Source organism: Oncorhynchus clarkii, chromosome 12, assembly GCF_045791955.1.
Source record: "Oncorhynchus clarkii lewisi isolate Uvic-CL-2024 chromosome 12, UVic_Ocla_1.0, whole genome shotgun sequence".
In the NCBI taxonomy this organism is placed as follows: Eukaryota; Metazoa; Chordata; class Actinopteri; order Salmoniformes; family Salmonidae; genus Oncorhynchus; species Oncorhynchus clarkii.
The window spans coordinates 59674176-59692062 of NC_092158.1; the positions used below are offsets into that span (position 1 = coordinate 59674176).

Below are 17887 nucleotides of genomic sequence, written 5' to 3' on the forward strand. Positions count from 1 at the left end.
AGAAGCTAGCCAGATAACTAGCTGCTAGCTAGTAGTCAGTTAGCCACTGCTAGCGGTCATCAGCTAACCTTAGCCCTGTCCACGCAGCCGTCATACCACTCAGGAAATAGACGCGTTCTGTCTCCTAGAGCTAAAAGTACTTTGGTGCGAAAAGTGCAAATCAATCCCGGAACAAAAGCAAAGGACCTTGTGGAGATGCTGGAGGATATAGGTACAAAAGTATCTATATCCACAGTAAAACGAGTCCTATATCGACATAACCTGAAAGGCCCCTCAGCAAGGAAAAAGCCACTGCTCCAAAACCGCCATAAAAAGCCAGTCTACGGTTTGCAATTGCACATGGGGACAAAGATTGTACATTTTGGAGAAATGTCCTCTGTTCTGATGAAAGAAAAACCATCGTTATGTTTGGAGGAAAAAGTGGGAGGCTTGCAGGCCAAAGAACACCATCCCAACCGTGAAGCACGGAGGTGGCAGCATCATGTTGTGGGGGTGCTTTGCTGCAGGAGGGACTGGTGCACTTCATAAAATAGATGGCATCATGAGAACTGAACACTATGTGGATATATTCTTAAAGCTTGGTTGCAAATATGTCTTCCAAATGGACAATGACCCCAAGCCTACTTCCAAAGTTGTGGCAAAATGGCTTAAGGACAACAAAATCAAGGTATTGGAGTGGCCATCACAAAGCCCTAACCTTAATCCTATAGAACATTTTTGGGTAAAACTGAAAAAGCGTGTGCGAGCAAGAAGGCCTACAAACCTGACTCAGTTACATCAGTTACACAACTTATTGTGAGAAGCTTGTGGACGGCTACCCGAAACGTTTGACCCAAGTTAAACAATTTAAAGGCGATGCTACAAAATACTAATTGAATATATGTAAACTTCTGACCCACTGGGAATGTGATGAAAGAAATTAAAGCTGAAATAAATAATTATCTCTACTATTATTCTGACATTTCACATTCTTAAAATAAAGTGGTGATCCTAACTGACCTAAGACAGAGTCTTTTTACAAGGGATAAATGTCAGAAATGGTTTAAACTGAGTTTAAATGTATTTCGCAGGTGTATGTAAGCTTCCGACTTGTGGAGGTCTACATTTTTTTTCTGAGGTCTTGGCTGATTTCTTTTTATTTTCCCATGATGACAAGCAAAGAGGCACTGAGTTTGAAGGTAGGCCTTGAAATACATCCACAGGTACACCTCCAATTGACTGAAATTATGTCCATTAGCCTATCAGAAGCTTCTAAAGCCATGACCTAATTTTCTGGAATTTTCTAAGCTGTTTAAAGGCACAGTCAACTTAGTGTATGTAAACTTCTGGAATCAATCTATTGTTCCAGGGGGGGGGGGGGGGTCTGGTCTGAACAGCTCATGCAGTTTGCACCATGCCAGGACAGAATGTATAATTTAAGGGATGTCTGTGATGGTTTTTATAGATTTCCTGTTTCTAAATCAATTCTTCCCCTAACCCTCATCTACCTCAAACGTTTCAATGTTCAACCATGAGGGAGAAGGGCCATTGTCAAACCTCTGAGCCAGAAATCTAGACTGCGCAGCCCAGTAGTACATTCTGAAATTGGGGAGGTTTAAGCCCCCATGACCGTAATCAAGAGTCAAGTCCATCCATTTACACAGGTCACCCTCCACTTTTTGCAACAAGCTGGCCAGATTGAGTTTATAGAGGTTGTTCAGGTTAGCATCCAGCATTATGCCCAAATATGTGAAGCCCATAGGCAACCATCTAAAAGGAAACCTATGCTTGATGATATGATAGTCAAAGACGGATAACTGTAAGATTTGCTTTTATCAAAATTGACCTTATATTCAGAACTATAATTCTGTAATAGGTTCTGTAAGTGAGAGAGGGAATGTTCTGGGTTCTTTAGGAATAAGATAAGGTCTTCCGCAAAAAGTAATAACTTGTGGGTATGGGGGCCCACCTCAAAGCCATGTATGTCAGGGCACATTCTATTGGCCTCAGCCAACGGTTTGATGTTGAAGGCGGAGAGGTGGGGGCAAATTGGGCAACCTTGTCTGTTCCCCATATAGACAGAGAAAGAGGATAACGTAATCCCGTTGGTAGCAATCCTTGCTTTAGGAGATTTGTAGAGTGATTTTGTCAGATTTACAAACACAGTGCCTAAACCAAACTTTTCCAAGACGCGAAAGAGAAATGGCCGTTCAACCGAATCAAAGGCCTTTTCGGCGTCGAGGGAGACACTAGCTTATTTGTTTTTGTTAGCAAGGCGAATTATATCAAAGAACCTTCTGAGATTATTGGTGTACAATCTATTAATTATGATGCTAGTCTGATTTGGGTTGAACAACAGGGGAAGACATGACTCCAGTCTCTTAGATAGCATCTTGGTGACCAGTTTACAATCTGTGTTAAGGAGAGAGATTGGTCTATAGGAGGCGCACTTTAGCGGGTTTTCCCCTTTCTTGTGAATTACTGTAACCACCGCTTGAGAAAGCGACTCTGGAAAGCAGTTGTCCTCCCTTGGCTTTTTTAAGTACCTCCATAAGGTAGGGTACCAACATCTCCTTAAATTCTTTATAGAACTCTGGAGGGAAGCCATCCTTCCCAGGAGATTTATTAGAATGTAAGGATTTAATGGCCTCCAACAATTCAGGGACTGAGAACTGTTCCCCCAGGCACTCTGTCTTCCTCTGACAGGCATGGGAGGTTGAGAGGAGAGAAAATAGTCGATCTCTAATAGATCATTGCTTGATTGGGAAGTGTAGAGGTCTTTGTAATATTTCTTAAAATTATCATTAATTTCAGTGGAGTTGAAAGATATCTCATTAGTAAGAGTTTCTATAGGATTAATTGTCCTCTTACTACTTTCCTTTGCTTTCAGTTGCCACTTGCTTTCTATGTGCTTTCTCTCCAAGCTCGTAGTAATGCTCTTTTGATTTAGTGATGGCCCTCTCAGCTTGGTATGTGTTCAGAGTATTATATTTCAGTTTTTTATTTACCAAAAGCCTGTATAGGTCTTTAGTCAGGCCTCTTTGGTAGGTTTTCTCTAGCTAAGAGATTTCAGATTCAAGGACATTCAGTTCAGCACTGTGTTTTCTCTTTAGTATAGGAAATTATCTGTCCCCTCAGATAGGCTTTCAATGCATCCCAAAGAATGAAACTGTCAGGAGCAGAGGGTTTGTTTGTCAAAGTAAAAATATTGATCCTCTCATTGATGAATGCGCAAAATTCAGGTTGCTTCAGGAGTGTAGAATTTAGTCTCCGTCTATATGCTCCATTTACCTTGGTAGGAATGGAGATTGATAATATCAGAGGGGAATGGTCACATCAGTAATCTGGGGAGATAATCGGTATCTAACACTCTATGAAAGAGTTGGGTCGATAGTAAAAAGTTATCTATGCGTGTGTGTGTTGTGTGGGTGTGAATAAAAAGAGTAGTTCCTATCCTGTGGGTGCATCTGTCTCCAGATGTCTAGTAAATTGAGATCTTTCATGAATGACATGGTGAGCTTGCTGGCTTTGGTTAGAAGAGAGAGTTTATCAGAGGACCTATCAAGAACTGTATCGAAACAAAAATGTAAATCTCCTCCAACCAGTAGCCATCCTGGTGGTGCTTGAGCAACCTGAAGGAAGACATTCTGAATAAACATATGGTCATCGAAGTTAGGAGCATAAATATTCAACAGGGTCCAATACTCCGAAAACATATGCCCCTGCACCAAAACAAGCTTGCCTGAGGGATCAGAGATGATTGTTGACACAGAATGGGAAGTGTCTACTGATCAAAATTGCAGTTCCTCTTGCTTTGGATTTAAAAGAGGACGCAAGAACTTGTCCTCCCCATTCCCTCTTTAGTTTCTGGTGTTCACTGGCTGTAAGATGTGTTTCTTGTAAAAACACAATGTCAGCCTTTAATTTCTTAAGGTATGTATAGACTATTTTCCTCTTAATTGGCCTGTTAAGATCCGTAGTGGATTAAGCATAGGTTGGGTTTCAAATATATAATGAATGGTACTTCCTCGTATGTAAATAGTCAGGTAATGTTTCAACTTTAGTTTAACACTGAAGTGACCTATGTGTCACTTTAGGAAGGAAACAACAATAAACATAGAAAAAAAACAGAAACCCCACCCACCCTAGTTGGACTAAAACCACAATCCCAACAATCAAACATGAAAACACTTGTAGAGATACATTGTTGCTCGCCTTCCATCTTGCTCTTACTAGCTAAACCTTGGCGTAAACTAATGAGCAGGTGTTTTTCACCTTTTCACCTGTAATGTAGGTGAATAATTTGGAAGGAGTGTTAGGGTTAGGGCCAGTAGATTAGACAGGTCATCTTTGCTTACACAAGTGAGCAGCAGCAGGACAGGCATCTGTCGACACCGTATTCTATAGCCACAGTTAGGTACAGTGCCTTGCGAAAGTATTCGGCCCCCTTGAACTTTGCGACCTTTTGTCACATTTCAGGCTTCAAACATAAAGATATAAAACTGTATTTTTTTGTGAAGAATCAACAACAAGTGGGACACAATCATGAAGTGGAACAACATTTATTGGATATTTCAAACTTTTTTAACAAATCAAAAACTGAAAAATTGGGCGTGCAAAATTATTCAGCCCCCTTAAGTTAATACTTTGTAGCGCCACCTTTTGCTGCGATTACAGCTGTAAGTCACTTGGGGTATGTCTCTATCAGTTTTGCACATCGAGAGACTGAAATTTTTTCCCATTCCTCCTTGCAAAACAGCTCGAGCTCAGTGAGGTTTGATGGAGAGCATTTGTGAACAGCAGTTTTCAGTTCTTTCCACAGATTCTCGATTGGATTCAGGTCTGGACTTTGACTTGGCCATTCTAACACCTGGATATGTTTATCTTTGAACCATTCCATTGTAGATTTTGCTTTATGTTTTGGATCATTGTCTTGTTGGAAGACAAATCTCCGTCCCAGTCTCAGGTCTTTTGCAGACTCCATCAGGTTTTCTTCCAGAGTGGTCCTGTATTTGGCTCCATCCATCTTCCCATCAATTGTATCCATCTTCCCTGTCCCTGCTGAAGAAAAGCAGGCCCAAACCATGATGCTGCAACCACCATGTTTGACAGTGGGGATGGTGTGTTCAGGGTGATGAGCTGTGTTGCTTTTACGCCAAACATAACGTTTTGCATTGTTGCCAAAAAGTTCAATTTTGGTTTCATCTGACCAGAGCACCTTCTTCCACATGTTTGGTGTGTCTCCCAGGTGGCCTGTGGCAAACTTTAAACGACACTTTTTATGGATATCTTTAAGAAATGGCTTTCTTCTTGCCACTCTTCCATAAAGGCCAGATTTGTGCAATATACGACTGATTGTTGTCCTATGGACAGAGTCTCCCACCTCAGCTGTAGATCTCTGCAGTTCATCCAGAGTGATCATGGGCCTCTTGGCTGCATCTCTGATCAGTCTTCTCCTTGTATGAGCTGAAGGTTTAGAGGGACGGCCAGGTCTTGGTAGATTTGCAGTGGTCTGATACTCCTTCCATTTCAATATTATCGCTTGCACAGTGCTCCTTGGGATGTTTAAAGCTTGGGAAATCTTTTTGTATCCAAATCCGGCTTTAAACTTCTTCACAACAGTATCTCGGACCTGCCTGGTGTGTTCCTTGTTCTTCATGATGCTCTCTGCGCTTTTGACGGACCTCTGAGACAATCACAGTGCAAGTGCATTTATACGGAGACTTGATTACACACAGGTGGATTGTATTTATCATCATTAGTCATTTAGGTCAACATTGGATCATTCAGAGATCCTCACTGAACTTCTGGAGAGAGTTTGCTGCACTGAAAGTAAAGGGGCTGAATAATTTTGCACGCCCAATTTTTCGGTTTTTGATTTGTTAAAAAAGTTTGAAATATCCAATAAATGTCGTTCCACTTCATGATTGTGTCCCACTTGTTGTTGATTCTTCACAAAAAAATACAGTTTTATATCTTTATGTTTGAAGCCTGAAATGTGGCAAAAAGTCGCAAAGTTCAAGGGGGCCGAATACTTTCGCAAGGCACTGTATTTAGAAAGAAACCAAATTTGAAAATGTAAACTCAGTAAACTCAGTATCACTATCTCAGTAACCAGTATCTCTGAAATTCTGAGATAACAAAAACGACAAGGCTTGTATATCATGGATACATTTGGTTTTTCTTCTGTCTCTCTCCATTATTTCATGGTATATACTGTCAATGCCTCACTGTACTTTGTTCATATAGCCAAGGGCTCTGTGAGCAAGGCAAGCCAATAGTTAATTAAAGCACAGTACAGTCTCTAAGCCATAGCATTGGATTACTCTGAGAGCGACTCTGTCTTCCCTAAAGTGCCCCCACTTATCTACATGACATTCAGAATGACGAAAGCAGACGGCTTCATAGAATCAGTTTAGGTTGCATCCCAGCGATGTATTGAATTTACCTTCCAGGTCTCATTGGTGTGTAACAATTTGTTGCGCGACAAAGTCAATCTTTAATTGTACTGTATAGGCTACATCCCTGTACAGACTCACTCCAGACAATGTCTTTTATAGACTGTAGCATCATAGCTGTGTTAGCAATTTATGTTATTCTTCAGTAACGCAAACTTCAAAGCAAATCGGGAAGAAAAATAGGTTTATTCAGAGAGGGCAAATCAAGATGTTGGGAGTCAGATGTTCAGTCTCCCCGTCCTCAGCTTTTCCCCCAGAACAAGGGACAGGAGGCCACTTATAACCCCAGATGTTGAACTGAAACACCACTCCTATTTACAATTCACTTATTGACCATTAGTACTATATTTAGTGTAGTACTCTCGTCCTCTCATCCTCTCAATCTCTGCGTTGTGTATTTATCTTAAAAGTATTCTTACATTCCCCCCTAGACCATTTAAAAAAATAATGTAGTTTAAATGTATTTTTGGAAAACATGTAAAAAATGGACAGAATAATAAACATTAAACGCCTTGCATTTCTATAAAACACAAAGGGCATATTCTACTTGCCGTTGCAATAAGAAATAGATTTCCCACAAAGTTATAGAAAAGGGGTATTAACAGGTGTGATAGCACATCTGAGAGAGCACGGTTCATTACAGCACCGAGGACCGTTACCACGGACACATTGACCACAGTCATGAGGCTTGGTGTGATGATGAAGACCTTTATGACCCCCACCACGTTCTGGTGGGGCACCACTGACACCCATCTCCACAAAGACACGCTTGATGAATCTTATGATATCACGTAACCGTCAGATTCTTAGCACACAAACGCCGGGCAATAACACATTTGATAACCTGGATGAGGATAAGAAAAAGAACCACAACCCACTATTGGAAGTATCATGCCCACCAAAAAACTTCCCCATGTACCGAATGTGGAAGACAACCACACGACTAAGCCTAAATCATCTGGGTTGTAAATCATGATATTTAGCGCCCTCAGTCCTGATCTTTTAGATTAGGTCAGTTATTTCCTCAGAATGATCAGGAATATAAGTACAGCGTTCAGCACCAATAACAGGACATGTAACCCTTGTGCGGACAGAAGATAATCAAATCAAATCAAATGTATTTATATAGCCCTTCGTACATCAGCTGATATCTCAAAGTGCTGTATAGAAACCCAGCCTAAAACCCCAAACAGCAAGCAATGCAGGTGTAGAAGCACGGTGGCTAGGAAAAACTCCCTAGAAAGGCCAAAACCTAGGAAGAAACCTAGAGAGGAACCAGGCTATGTGGAGTGGCCAGTCCTCTTCTGGCTGTGCCTGGTGGAGATTATAACAGAACATGGCCAAGATGTTCAAATGTTCATAAATGACCAGCATGGTCAAATAATAATAATCACAGGCAGAACAGTTGAAACTGGAGCAGCAGCACGGCCAGGTGGATTTGGAACAGCAAGGAGTCATCATTTCAGGTAGTTCTGAGGCATGGTCCTAGGGCTCAGGTCCTCCGAGAAAGAGAAAGAAAGAGAGAATTAAAGGGCATACTTAAATTCACACAGGACACCGGATAGGACAGGAGAAGTACTCCAGATATAACAAACTGACCCTAGCCCCCCGACACATAAACTACTGCAGCATAAATACTGGAGGCTGAGACAGGAGGGGTCAGGAGACACTGTGGCCCCATCCGATGACATCCCCCGGACAGGGCCAAACAGGAAGGATATAACCCCACCCACTTTGCCAAAGCACAGCCCCCACACCACTAGAGGGATATCTTCAACCACCAACTTACCATCCTGAGACAAGGCCGAGTATAGCCCACAAAGATCTCCGCCATGGCACAACCCAAAGGTGGACGCCAACCTGTAGAAACCTAATCAAGGGCCAAACGATTTTGCGTCACCACAGTTCAAATGGTAACCATCTCCGCTGTAATTAACTCAAGACTCTCAACTGGACTATTAACTGCGACTTCCAAAGAGTTAGCCATATTAATAACTTCCCGTGCTATTTTAGAAATACCGTAAGAGGAAAACACAATCGTTTCTGTAATCACACGTTTATGACGCTGTGAAAAAGGATACGACTTATCCCAAATAACACAACCCATGCCACAACTTTGGTAACCAGGAATAGGCTAGGATCCACAGATAAAGTCCCATTAGGAGCTATCATACCATTATTGATGATATTACCGAAGGTTTTGGCATAAAAAGTAGTCATAGTGCCACTACCGAGAGTCAATTCAACAGACATGAGACATTCCTCAACCTTAGTACCGTCACAGGCAGATAGGTGGATCTATTGTCTGATCACACTTACTCTGTCCTACTTTGACAAACGCGTCCTGGCGCAGTTGAGACAAATTCCCAAACGAGTGACCTATTAAAACATAACAGGGGCACCACCCAACAGGAGCATGTGTAATAACTAGGTAAGGTGGTTGCTCATTAGTGTTATTGGTCATCTCAAGTGAAGGAATGTACTGCAGAACTTAAGTACTCTCGCATGTTGATACTCAACATTCTCACTCAATTTAGTCCAAACAATCGCCTTATACCCAACATTTCACTCTGTTAAAAGGTTCAAAGGAATAACCCTTAATGGAATACCTGCCCATGATGTGAATGGTGCATACGTACAAACCCAGCAACTACTTTGATTGACTACTGTGACATAATGTAGAGAAAGAGCTAGAAACGTATTGACGCCCGAGTGTCCCTCATCCTGCTGATGCATCTCTGTGTTAGAAATGGAAACACCACCCACATCCTGTATTAGGAGGAAACTGAATCTAATCAATGTTATCAGCAAGCGATTACATGATTATGACGTCCACGACATTCCACAAATAGTAGTATTATCAAATAATCAAATGTTATTGGTCACATACACGTGTTTAGCAGATGTTATTGCGGGTGTAGCGAAATGCTTGTGTTTCTAGCTCTGACAGTGCAGTAATATCTAACAAGTAATATCTAACAATTAAGAATATATAAATACATGGGCGAGCAATGTCAGAGTGGCATAGACTAAGTTACATTAGAATAGTATAGAATACAGTATATGCATATGAGATGAATAATGCAAGATATGTAAACATTATTAAAGCGGCCAGTGATTTCAAGTCTATGTATGTAGGCAGCAGCCTCGAACGTGCTAGTGATGGCTATTTAACAGTCTGATGGACTTGAGATAGAAGCTGTTTTTCAATCTCTCGGTCCCAGCTTTGATGCACCTGTACTGACCTCGCCTTCTGGATGGTAGTGGTGTGAATAGGCAGTGGCTCGGGTGGTTGTTATCCTTGATTATATTTTTGGCCTTCCTGTGACATCGGGTGGTGTAGGTGTCCTGGAGGGCAGGTAGTTTGCCCCTGGTGATACATTAGGCAGGCCGCACCACCCTCTTGAGAGCCCTGCGGTTGCGGGCGGTGCAGTTGCCGTACCAGGCGGTGGTACAGTCCGACAGGATGCTCTCAATTATGCATCTGTAAAGGTTTTTGAGGGTTTTAGGGGCCAAGCAAAATTTATTCAGCCTCCTGAGGTTGAATAGACGCTGTTGCGCCTTCTTCACAAAAATGTCTGTGTGAGTGGACCATTTCAGTTTGTCAGTGATGTACACAGAGGAAACCCATTAAAGTATTATGTCGAGCCCTGGGAGAGCATACCCCCTCTCTGGCTCTCCCCTTTTCAACAACTTAAGGCAAAACTAACCCCTAATCAAACAAAAAATGCCTTCAATTTGTCCGTGAAGACCTTGTTCTCGACTGCCCTCTGGCCCTTCAGTTTCCTGCTGTCAAACGACGATAAGATTGTTTCTTTATTTAAATATTTGATGTTATTTAAATATTTAATTATTTAATGTTTCTTTATTTTATTTAAAGAGTTTCTCTCAAAAGCATTTTTTCCTCGAGGGATTGCCCCGGTCCTGGGTTGTCCAGGAACAGTCTGTGTACAAACTTTATAATGCCTGTGTTATAACTTTTGGGTTATTCATTTATCTTGGCCTTTCTCCTCCCTTCCCTCCGACGTAGTTCAAATACTTGAAGAATCTATTGCTGGTTCACGGTGCCTGGAATTACAACCGCGTCGCCAAGTGTATCCTGTACTGCTTCTACAAGAACATTGTCCTGTACATCATCGAGGTAAGTCATGCAGCCCTCAACACCAACAACCTTCGATGTCTCCCTTAGGGTTCCCATGGCAGTGGTAAGGCAGTAAACTCGATTGGCATAAAAAACATAGATTTTCCACATGACATTACCAAGTTGAAGTGAAGGGAATAAAAAAAAAAATAATGTATGACTAAGGCATACGCTAGTTTGCCAATTTGTCCAAGTCTATATACAGATATATAAAACATGATATGATATAAAACAGAATCCATGTATATTCAGCTTTACTGGAAGCCAGTCGTCAAGAATCCAACACCAGTTTTTTAGAAAACTGTAGTATAGATGGTAGGAATTCTGCTCCACTCAGTGTGTAGCTTCTTGGCCTCCGTGGCCACTGGTGGCATTTAACAGAAGCCAGGTCTTGTGCTAATAGCAGCTTCAGAGCTAAGACCAAGCGTGACCTGACAAGTTTTCAAGATATATAACATTAAAAATACAGGAATACAGCCAGTTTGCAAAATGCATCATACCATCTATATTTCTGTATTTTGAAAGTAATATATCGTAACTTGATTGCTGACATGCAAAACATTTTGGGACTATATCAACAATGGACGAATGAAACAAATACCAAAAGATCGTTTTTGGGTGGAATTTTCCTTTAAGGCCTCTTGGATCATCCCAAATTTCATCATCCAATACTTTTTTCAACAACAGTTACCCCCCTCTCTTCTGACTGGCATTCCTTTGGCTGTAAACGTCTGCCCTCAGGGGCCAGTATTGCAGACACAGTGAATTAGATGCTCCCCTCTTCCCCCCTCAGTGAGTCATCACTGTGTGCTCTCAGGCACACTGGAGGATTGGACAAAGAGCTTCTGGGCCCAACTATTCAAGATCAGTGAAGATCATCCTGATGTCATGAGAATGTCACCACCACCACTGACTAAATGTTCCTGGCGCATTACAGAGACCGAAGGGTTGCACGCTGTAAGCGACATTACCCGTGCAGGAAATCTGAGCCCTTAAAGATTACATTTTTCCCCCCGCTCTTTTTCTGAGACACTTCACCTGTGAACTCCCTTTTCATCCTCGTTTTGGTAAATGTGCTGTGGGAAATCTTGGCGTAACCTCAAGGCCTCTATGTATGTCTGTGTCTATCTACACTCTTAGGGGAAAAAAGTGCTATCTATACTGAACAAAAATATAAACACAACATGTAAAGTGTAGGTCCCATTTTTCATGAGCTGAATTGAAAGATCAGAGAAATGTTCCATATGCACAAAAAACATATTTCTCTCAAATTTTGTGCATTATCCTTTGCCAAAATAATCCTTTCACCTGACAGGTGTGACATATCAAGAAGCTGATTAAACTGCATGATCATTACACAGGTGCACATTGTGCTGGGGACAATAAAAGGCCACTCTAAAATGTGCAGTTTTATAACACTAACGCAATGCCACAGATGTCTCAAGATTTGAGGGAATGTGCAATTAGCATGCTGACTGCAGGAATGTCCACCTGAGCTGTTGCCAGATAATTGAATCTTAATTTCTCCACCATAAACCGCCTCCAACGTAATTTTAGAGAATTTGGCTGTACATCCTAACGGCCTCACAACCGCAGACCACGTGTAACCACGCCAGCCCAGGACCTCCACATCCGGCTTCTTCACCTGCAGGAAAAATCTAGATTAGGGTCTAAAATTTCCCAGAGTAAGGCCCAATTTATTTATTTCAATTGACTGATTTCCTTCTATGAACTGTAACTCAGTAAAACCTTTGAAATTGTTGCATCAATAAATTAATGAATAAATTAAATTTTATTTTTGTGTCAAATCTCCAAATGGCAACCCATCCCTTATGGTAACAAATATTAGTGATTCACTATGGTAATTAAATGATCGTTCTTCTTCTGATGTTCTTTGCATTGAGCATCGCATAAAGAGTGAAAAAAATGATATTCAAATCTATACAAATCTAAAAAATCAATACATAATAATAGTAAATAAGGTTATCCAAACAATAATTACTTCCCTAGAGCAGTAAATATACATACATACATACATACATACATACATACATACATACATACATACATACATACTTCCCTAGAGCAGTAATATACATACATACATACACTACCATTAAAAAGTTTGAGGTCAATTAGAAATGTCCTTGTTTTTGAAAGAAAAGCACATTTTATGTCCATTAAAATAACATCATCAGAAATACAGTGCAGACATTGTTAATGTTGTAAATGACTATTGTAACTGGAAACGGCAGATTTTGAATGGAATATCTACATAGGCGTTCAGAGGCCCATTATCAGCAACCATCACTCCTGTGTTCCAATGGCACGTTGTGTTAGCTAATCCAAGTTTACCATTTTAAAAGGCTAATTGATCATTAGCAAACCCTTTTGCAATTATGTTAGCACAGCTGACAACTGTTGTTCTGATTAAAGAAGCAAAACACCAGTCTCAACTTCAACAGTGAAGAGGCGACTCTGGGATGCTGGCCTTTTAACCCTTTTAATGGTAATAAACTGCCTTTGTTGACACGGCAACAGGCAATCCTTTCATTTTCATAGGGCACCATAGACACATAGATCATTGTGATTTTGGTGTCTCATTCATAATTTCTCTTTGACTCAGTGTACACACAAAAGTCCAGCTTGGATTTCCAACAAACCATTTAGGTGTAAGATAGTGTACCAAATGTCAATGAGAAAATAAAAATGTAATTCAAATTGCGATCAAGGGCCAACGGTGCCGAAGGCAAACACTAGAAATTATACCTTTTAATGTAAACGCTGATCCCTTTCATGTAGTTGTCTTAGCTTTCGCCCTTGGGGTAATCTGGTTGCACCCACTGGGAAACACTGAAATAGTTGGCAAAACTTTTGACATGATGGCAAAAGACCAGAGGTTCTCATCACACACCAGGCCATATCACCCTCTCTCTTTCCTTCATATAATTAAGAATAGACTTGTCTGGTGGTGGTGGGATACTCTGAGCAAAGCAAGCTCATTACAAAGTTTTCCTTTCTGAATTCTTCTCCCACCTTATTTTGCCTCTCTTTGAGTCCAGCCACAAGCCCTCTTTCAAACATGTCAATTCCCTTTTGAAAGGACGTTGTCTCTCTCAGCATGTACAGTCTACAGTTCTGTCCGCAAGGCGAGTCCCTTCCCAGCACACTTTTTGTTATTCCCTGACAATCGTGATTCAAGTACATAATAGGGGATTTCTTCACTGTTTTTGCTGCTTTGTGAAGTATCAAACACCCCTGTTTGTAAGGGCTTGACATCCAAGACACTAGCAACCCAGGAGAGGGCTCAAAGCTACATTTGTTTCAGTAATAGGTTTACTTTTGTGCACACATGTTTTTCCTCCTCCTCTCCTGGGTTGTTTGAAAGGCATAGAGAAGGGTGAATGGGTCTTTCCAAGGTCATTGTAGGGAATGTGAGTGTAGGTGCAGCCTGCTCTTCGTTGGTGGTGGAATCAGCAGCTGTGTTATAATTGCTATTTTGCTGGGAGCCTGGATGGATGGAGGTTACTTGAGAGTCAGGAAGTGAGGCTGACACTGAACTGTCTGTTGGAGCAACAAGTTGGGCTGCCATGCAATGCCCCAGTCAGTTTTCTCATGGCCTGTTAGTCTCTCTCTCACTCAGCTAATGATCTGTCTTTTTATGACAGGGCACTCATTCAGAAGGAACATTCAAACTTCACAGAGCTTAACGTTTTCATAACTTTGTGAGGTATAGTTGGAGGGAGATCATGGTGGTCAGAAAATTGCGGGGGATATGAGAGAGCAGAAGATACTGAAAACAGTTATATATTACACACAAATGCCAAATTATATTTAACACAGCAGTCTTACTTTCTTTCCTTTGTCTATAATCTTGCAGTGCTAAACAAACTAAATAATAACAATTGGACAAAATGGAAGGATTTGCCACATTTAAACTGAGAGACCTTTTCAATGATGTTGCCATAACGACTTAATTCAAATATTTGGTCCAGCTGGGCACGACTTTACTTGATTGACATATTGTCAAGCGGCCCCTGAGGGGCTGATAGACAAGTGGCATTTATGAGGTTATTACAAGAGGCTCAGAAAGCCTGGAGGAACACCTGGAGACCGAGAGAGGAGGGCCTAGTGCTGAGCTGAGCACAGCCTGCCAATTGGTGCCACACTGTGAACATAACCACCACTCAAGGCCCCATCCAGGATGGTAACACTGGGTGCCCTTCTCTTTCCAGCATATTTACTAGCTCCTCTTTCTTCATCCCTCTCTCTTTTTCCTTTGCCTACTTTTTTGAAGCAGGATAAGGACATTGTTTGCATTTTTTTCAGGCGCAAAGAGGGCTGTCATTTGTTGAGGGCAAATGTCACACCTCTCCCTCCTCCTCCCCCTTCCTCCCACACTGAGGCCTACGCATCCGTGGGACGGTGTCACATAATTTTTTTATTCTGCTGATGAATATGCAATGGGAGCTTCTTTATTGGCAGGACGCATTCCCTTCTTCCCTCTCCCTCCATTTCCCCCTGCTCTGTTTTTCAGAATGTGCACTGGGGGAGAGAGGCCAGCCAAACCCCTCTGCTGAGTGACACTCAATGAAGAGAGAGGGAAAAAAGACCCTGCCTGGTCCTTCTCCTAATGAGCAAATCAATGCATCTGTCTCTCAAGAGAGTGAGAGAGGGGCGCTAGCGGGACCCGAAGGACCAGGCCAAAACACTCGCGCATAAGCCGTTGCCGCATGCTCTGAATGGGCCTCTTTTTGAACTTAGCACAACAATATATCAGCCCGGAATCCCTCATTGAGCAGGCCCTTAATTAATTCAGCACTTTGACCCCAGGCTAGTAGTGTTGTCAAGATAGCAGAATTTTGACTTCGATACAATACTCGATACTGTCACGATACTTGATACCAAAACGTCACAGAATGGCACTTGATCCAGACAGCTAATTCCGCTAACGATAAATCTCTATTGATAAACTGGATAAATCAAGATGTAGCCTAGGTCTTTTCGCAATACAGGTGAATGCATATTATTCAATAGGAGTGTGAGCATGCATTGAGTAATTTAGCTTGTTTTAGCTGATTTCATGAGGATACAGTTGACAAATAATCCCTTCCTTTTAGGACTTATTTTATTGCTGACTGCAAAGAGAACATATTATTTTATTGTATTGATTAACAACATTTGTATAATAATATTTTATTTGATAAAAGTGTGCACTGTCTGTTTAAGAAACATTTATGAACAGCATGTGGCCTAACGCTTAAGAGTGTTGGACCAGTAATCGAAAGGTTGTTGGTTTGAATCCCTGAGATGACTAGCTGAAAAATCTGTCGATGTGCCTTTAAGCAAGGCACTTAACCCTAATTTCTCATGTAAGTTATTCTGGATAAGAACACCTGCTAAATGACTAAAATGTTCAAATGCAAATTCACAGGCAGAATGTGGCTAGTGGAAACAAGACGGGAGGCAAACTAAGACAAATAATTTAATGAGTTTTTGGTGACAATCAGCTTTGAAATCAGCATATTTTGCATTAACAAAGTACTAGGGTAGTAAATATATATATAAATAAAATTTGTGGAATTGCTTTTTATTTCACAAAAATTGTGCACTGGCCCTTTACTAGTCCTGTACTAGCAGAGCGATATAGCCGTCTGTAGCCCCCGCCACCTCCCAAACATCTTCCCGTGGCTATGCCTGAATTTGAAGCTGGAAGATAACGGTATCGTCTTGCATTTTATAAAAGTGTTCAAGTCTGTATGGACATTGTTTTGCGAACAGTAATGAACCGTTTCAAATTATTATTATTTATTTATATTTACCCTTTTTTCTCCCTAATTTTTTGATATCCAATTGGGTGTTACAGTCTTTTCCCATTGCTGCAACTCCCCTACGGACTCGGGAGAGGCAAAGGTCGAGAGCCTTGCGTCCTCCGAAACATGACCCTGCCAAGTTGCACTGCTTCTTGACACAGTGCTCGCTTAACCCAGACGCCAGCCTCATCAATGTGTTGGAGGAAACACCGTCCAGCTGGTGACCGAAGTCAGCTTGCAGGCGCCCGGACCGCCACAAGGAGTGGCTAGAGCACGTTGGGACAAGGAAATCCCTGCTGCCCAAACCCTCCCCTAACACTGACAACGCTGAGACAAAATGGCCTTCAAATGTATTTAGTTGCATTATTGAAGTGTGTTAACTTCTATGCAGCATGAGTGGGGACTGGGGAGCTAATGGATCACAGACAGCTTTGGCAATGAGTAAGTGGAGCAGGCTCTTCATGCTATAAAGGGGCTGCGCTGATAAACAGACTTGATGCTCTCAATCACGTGAGACACATTTTGACAGAAGTACTGAACATAACAACAATTCTAGTACCAAACTGGGGGGGTTTTTGTAACGAAAAAATATTGAAATGTTGGTATAATGTGCAAAACTACAGGCTAGCCACTCATTACCACGACATCGGCCACACCACAGGTTTAACCTGCTCCATGTTCTTCAATTGAACCTTGTGTGTGTGTGTGTGTGTGTGTGTCTGAGAAAAAATGTAGTTGACCACCAGCGGCATCCCCTTTAAAAAAAACAACATCACGGTAGAATGCACCTTATGGAGGGAAGAGCAGGAGCTGGAATGGGTGGGTGGGTAGTAGGGGGGGATGGGGGTGGGTGTATGGTTTAGTAGAGTGCATACACACACTTGCTTCTCTCTCCTTGCCCAAGGGAATGGGGTGTGCAGGAGGGGTGTGCGGGTAACAGACATTTGTTTTGGGAACATTTTTGTGCATTCGCTCGCACAATTGAATGGGAAGGGCTGGTGGATTGGGAATTGGGCGTGTCCGAACCGATAATTTGTAGCAATTCAGGCCTTCATAATGCAGTTAAATGAAGCAAGGAAATGTTTGCAGCCTGGCCATGGCACAACACAGCAACCCCGATGTCCCTTCAACAGCCATGGCCGATCCAACAGAGAGGGTCTGTTCAGCGCCACTGTCTGTCCACACAATAACACAGAGACGGCCAGGCTGTTTCACTGTTTCTCACACGAGCAGAAAATCTCACCCAGAAAATGTCCAGACAATAAGGACTCATTTTGCCTGACATATGCTGTTTTTTGGGGGGCTTTTATGTATGTCTGCAATGGTATTATAAATTATAAATGGTATTAAAAAGTCAGGACAGGAATACATCAGTATTTAATGCACCATCTCACAAGTTGTTTTTTCTCTCTGTGTTTTCACTGTCGCACACAATCACATTCATACATAAAGCCATAATTTATAGAATAAAATAATAAACAATCTTCAATACAAAG

General features: G+C 41.7%; 1 protein-coding gene across 1 annotated transcript in view; it reads left to right on the forward strand.

Annotated features, from left to right (window-relative positions):
• Nucleotides 1–17887, forward strand: part of LOC139422492 (probable phospholipid-transporting ATPase IA) — a 186676-nt gene that overhangs the window by 110550 nt on the left and 58239 nt on the right. The window contains 1 exon segment of the mRNA XM_071173654.1: nt 10468–10578. Within this exon segment, the coding sequence (XP_071029755.1) occupies nt 10468–10578 (111 nt within the window).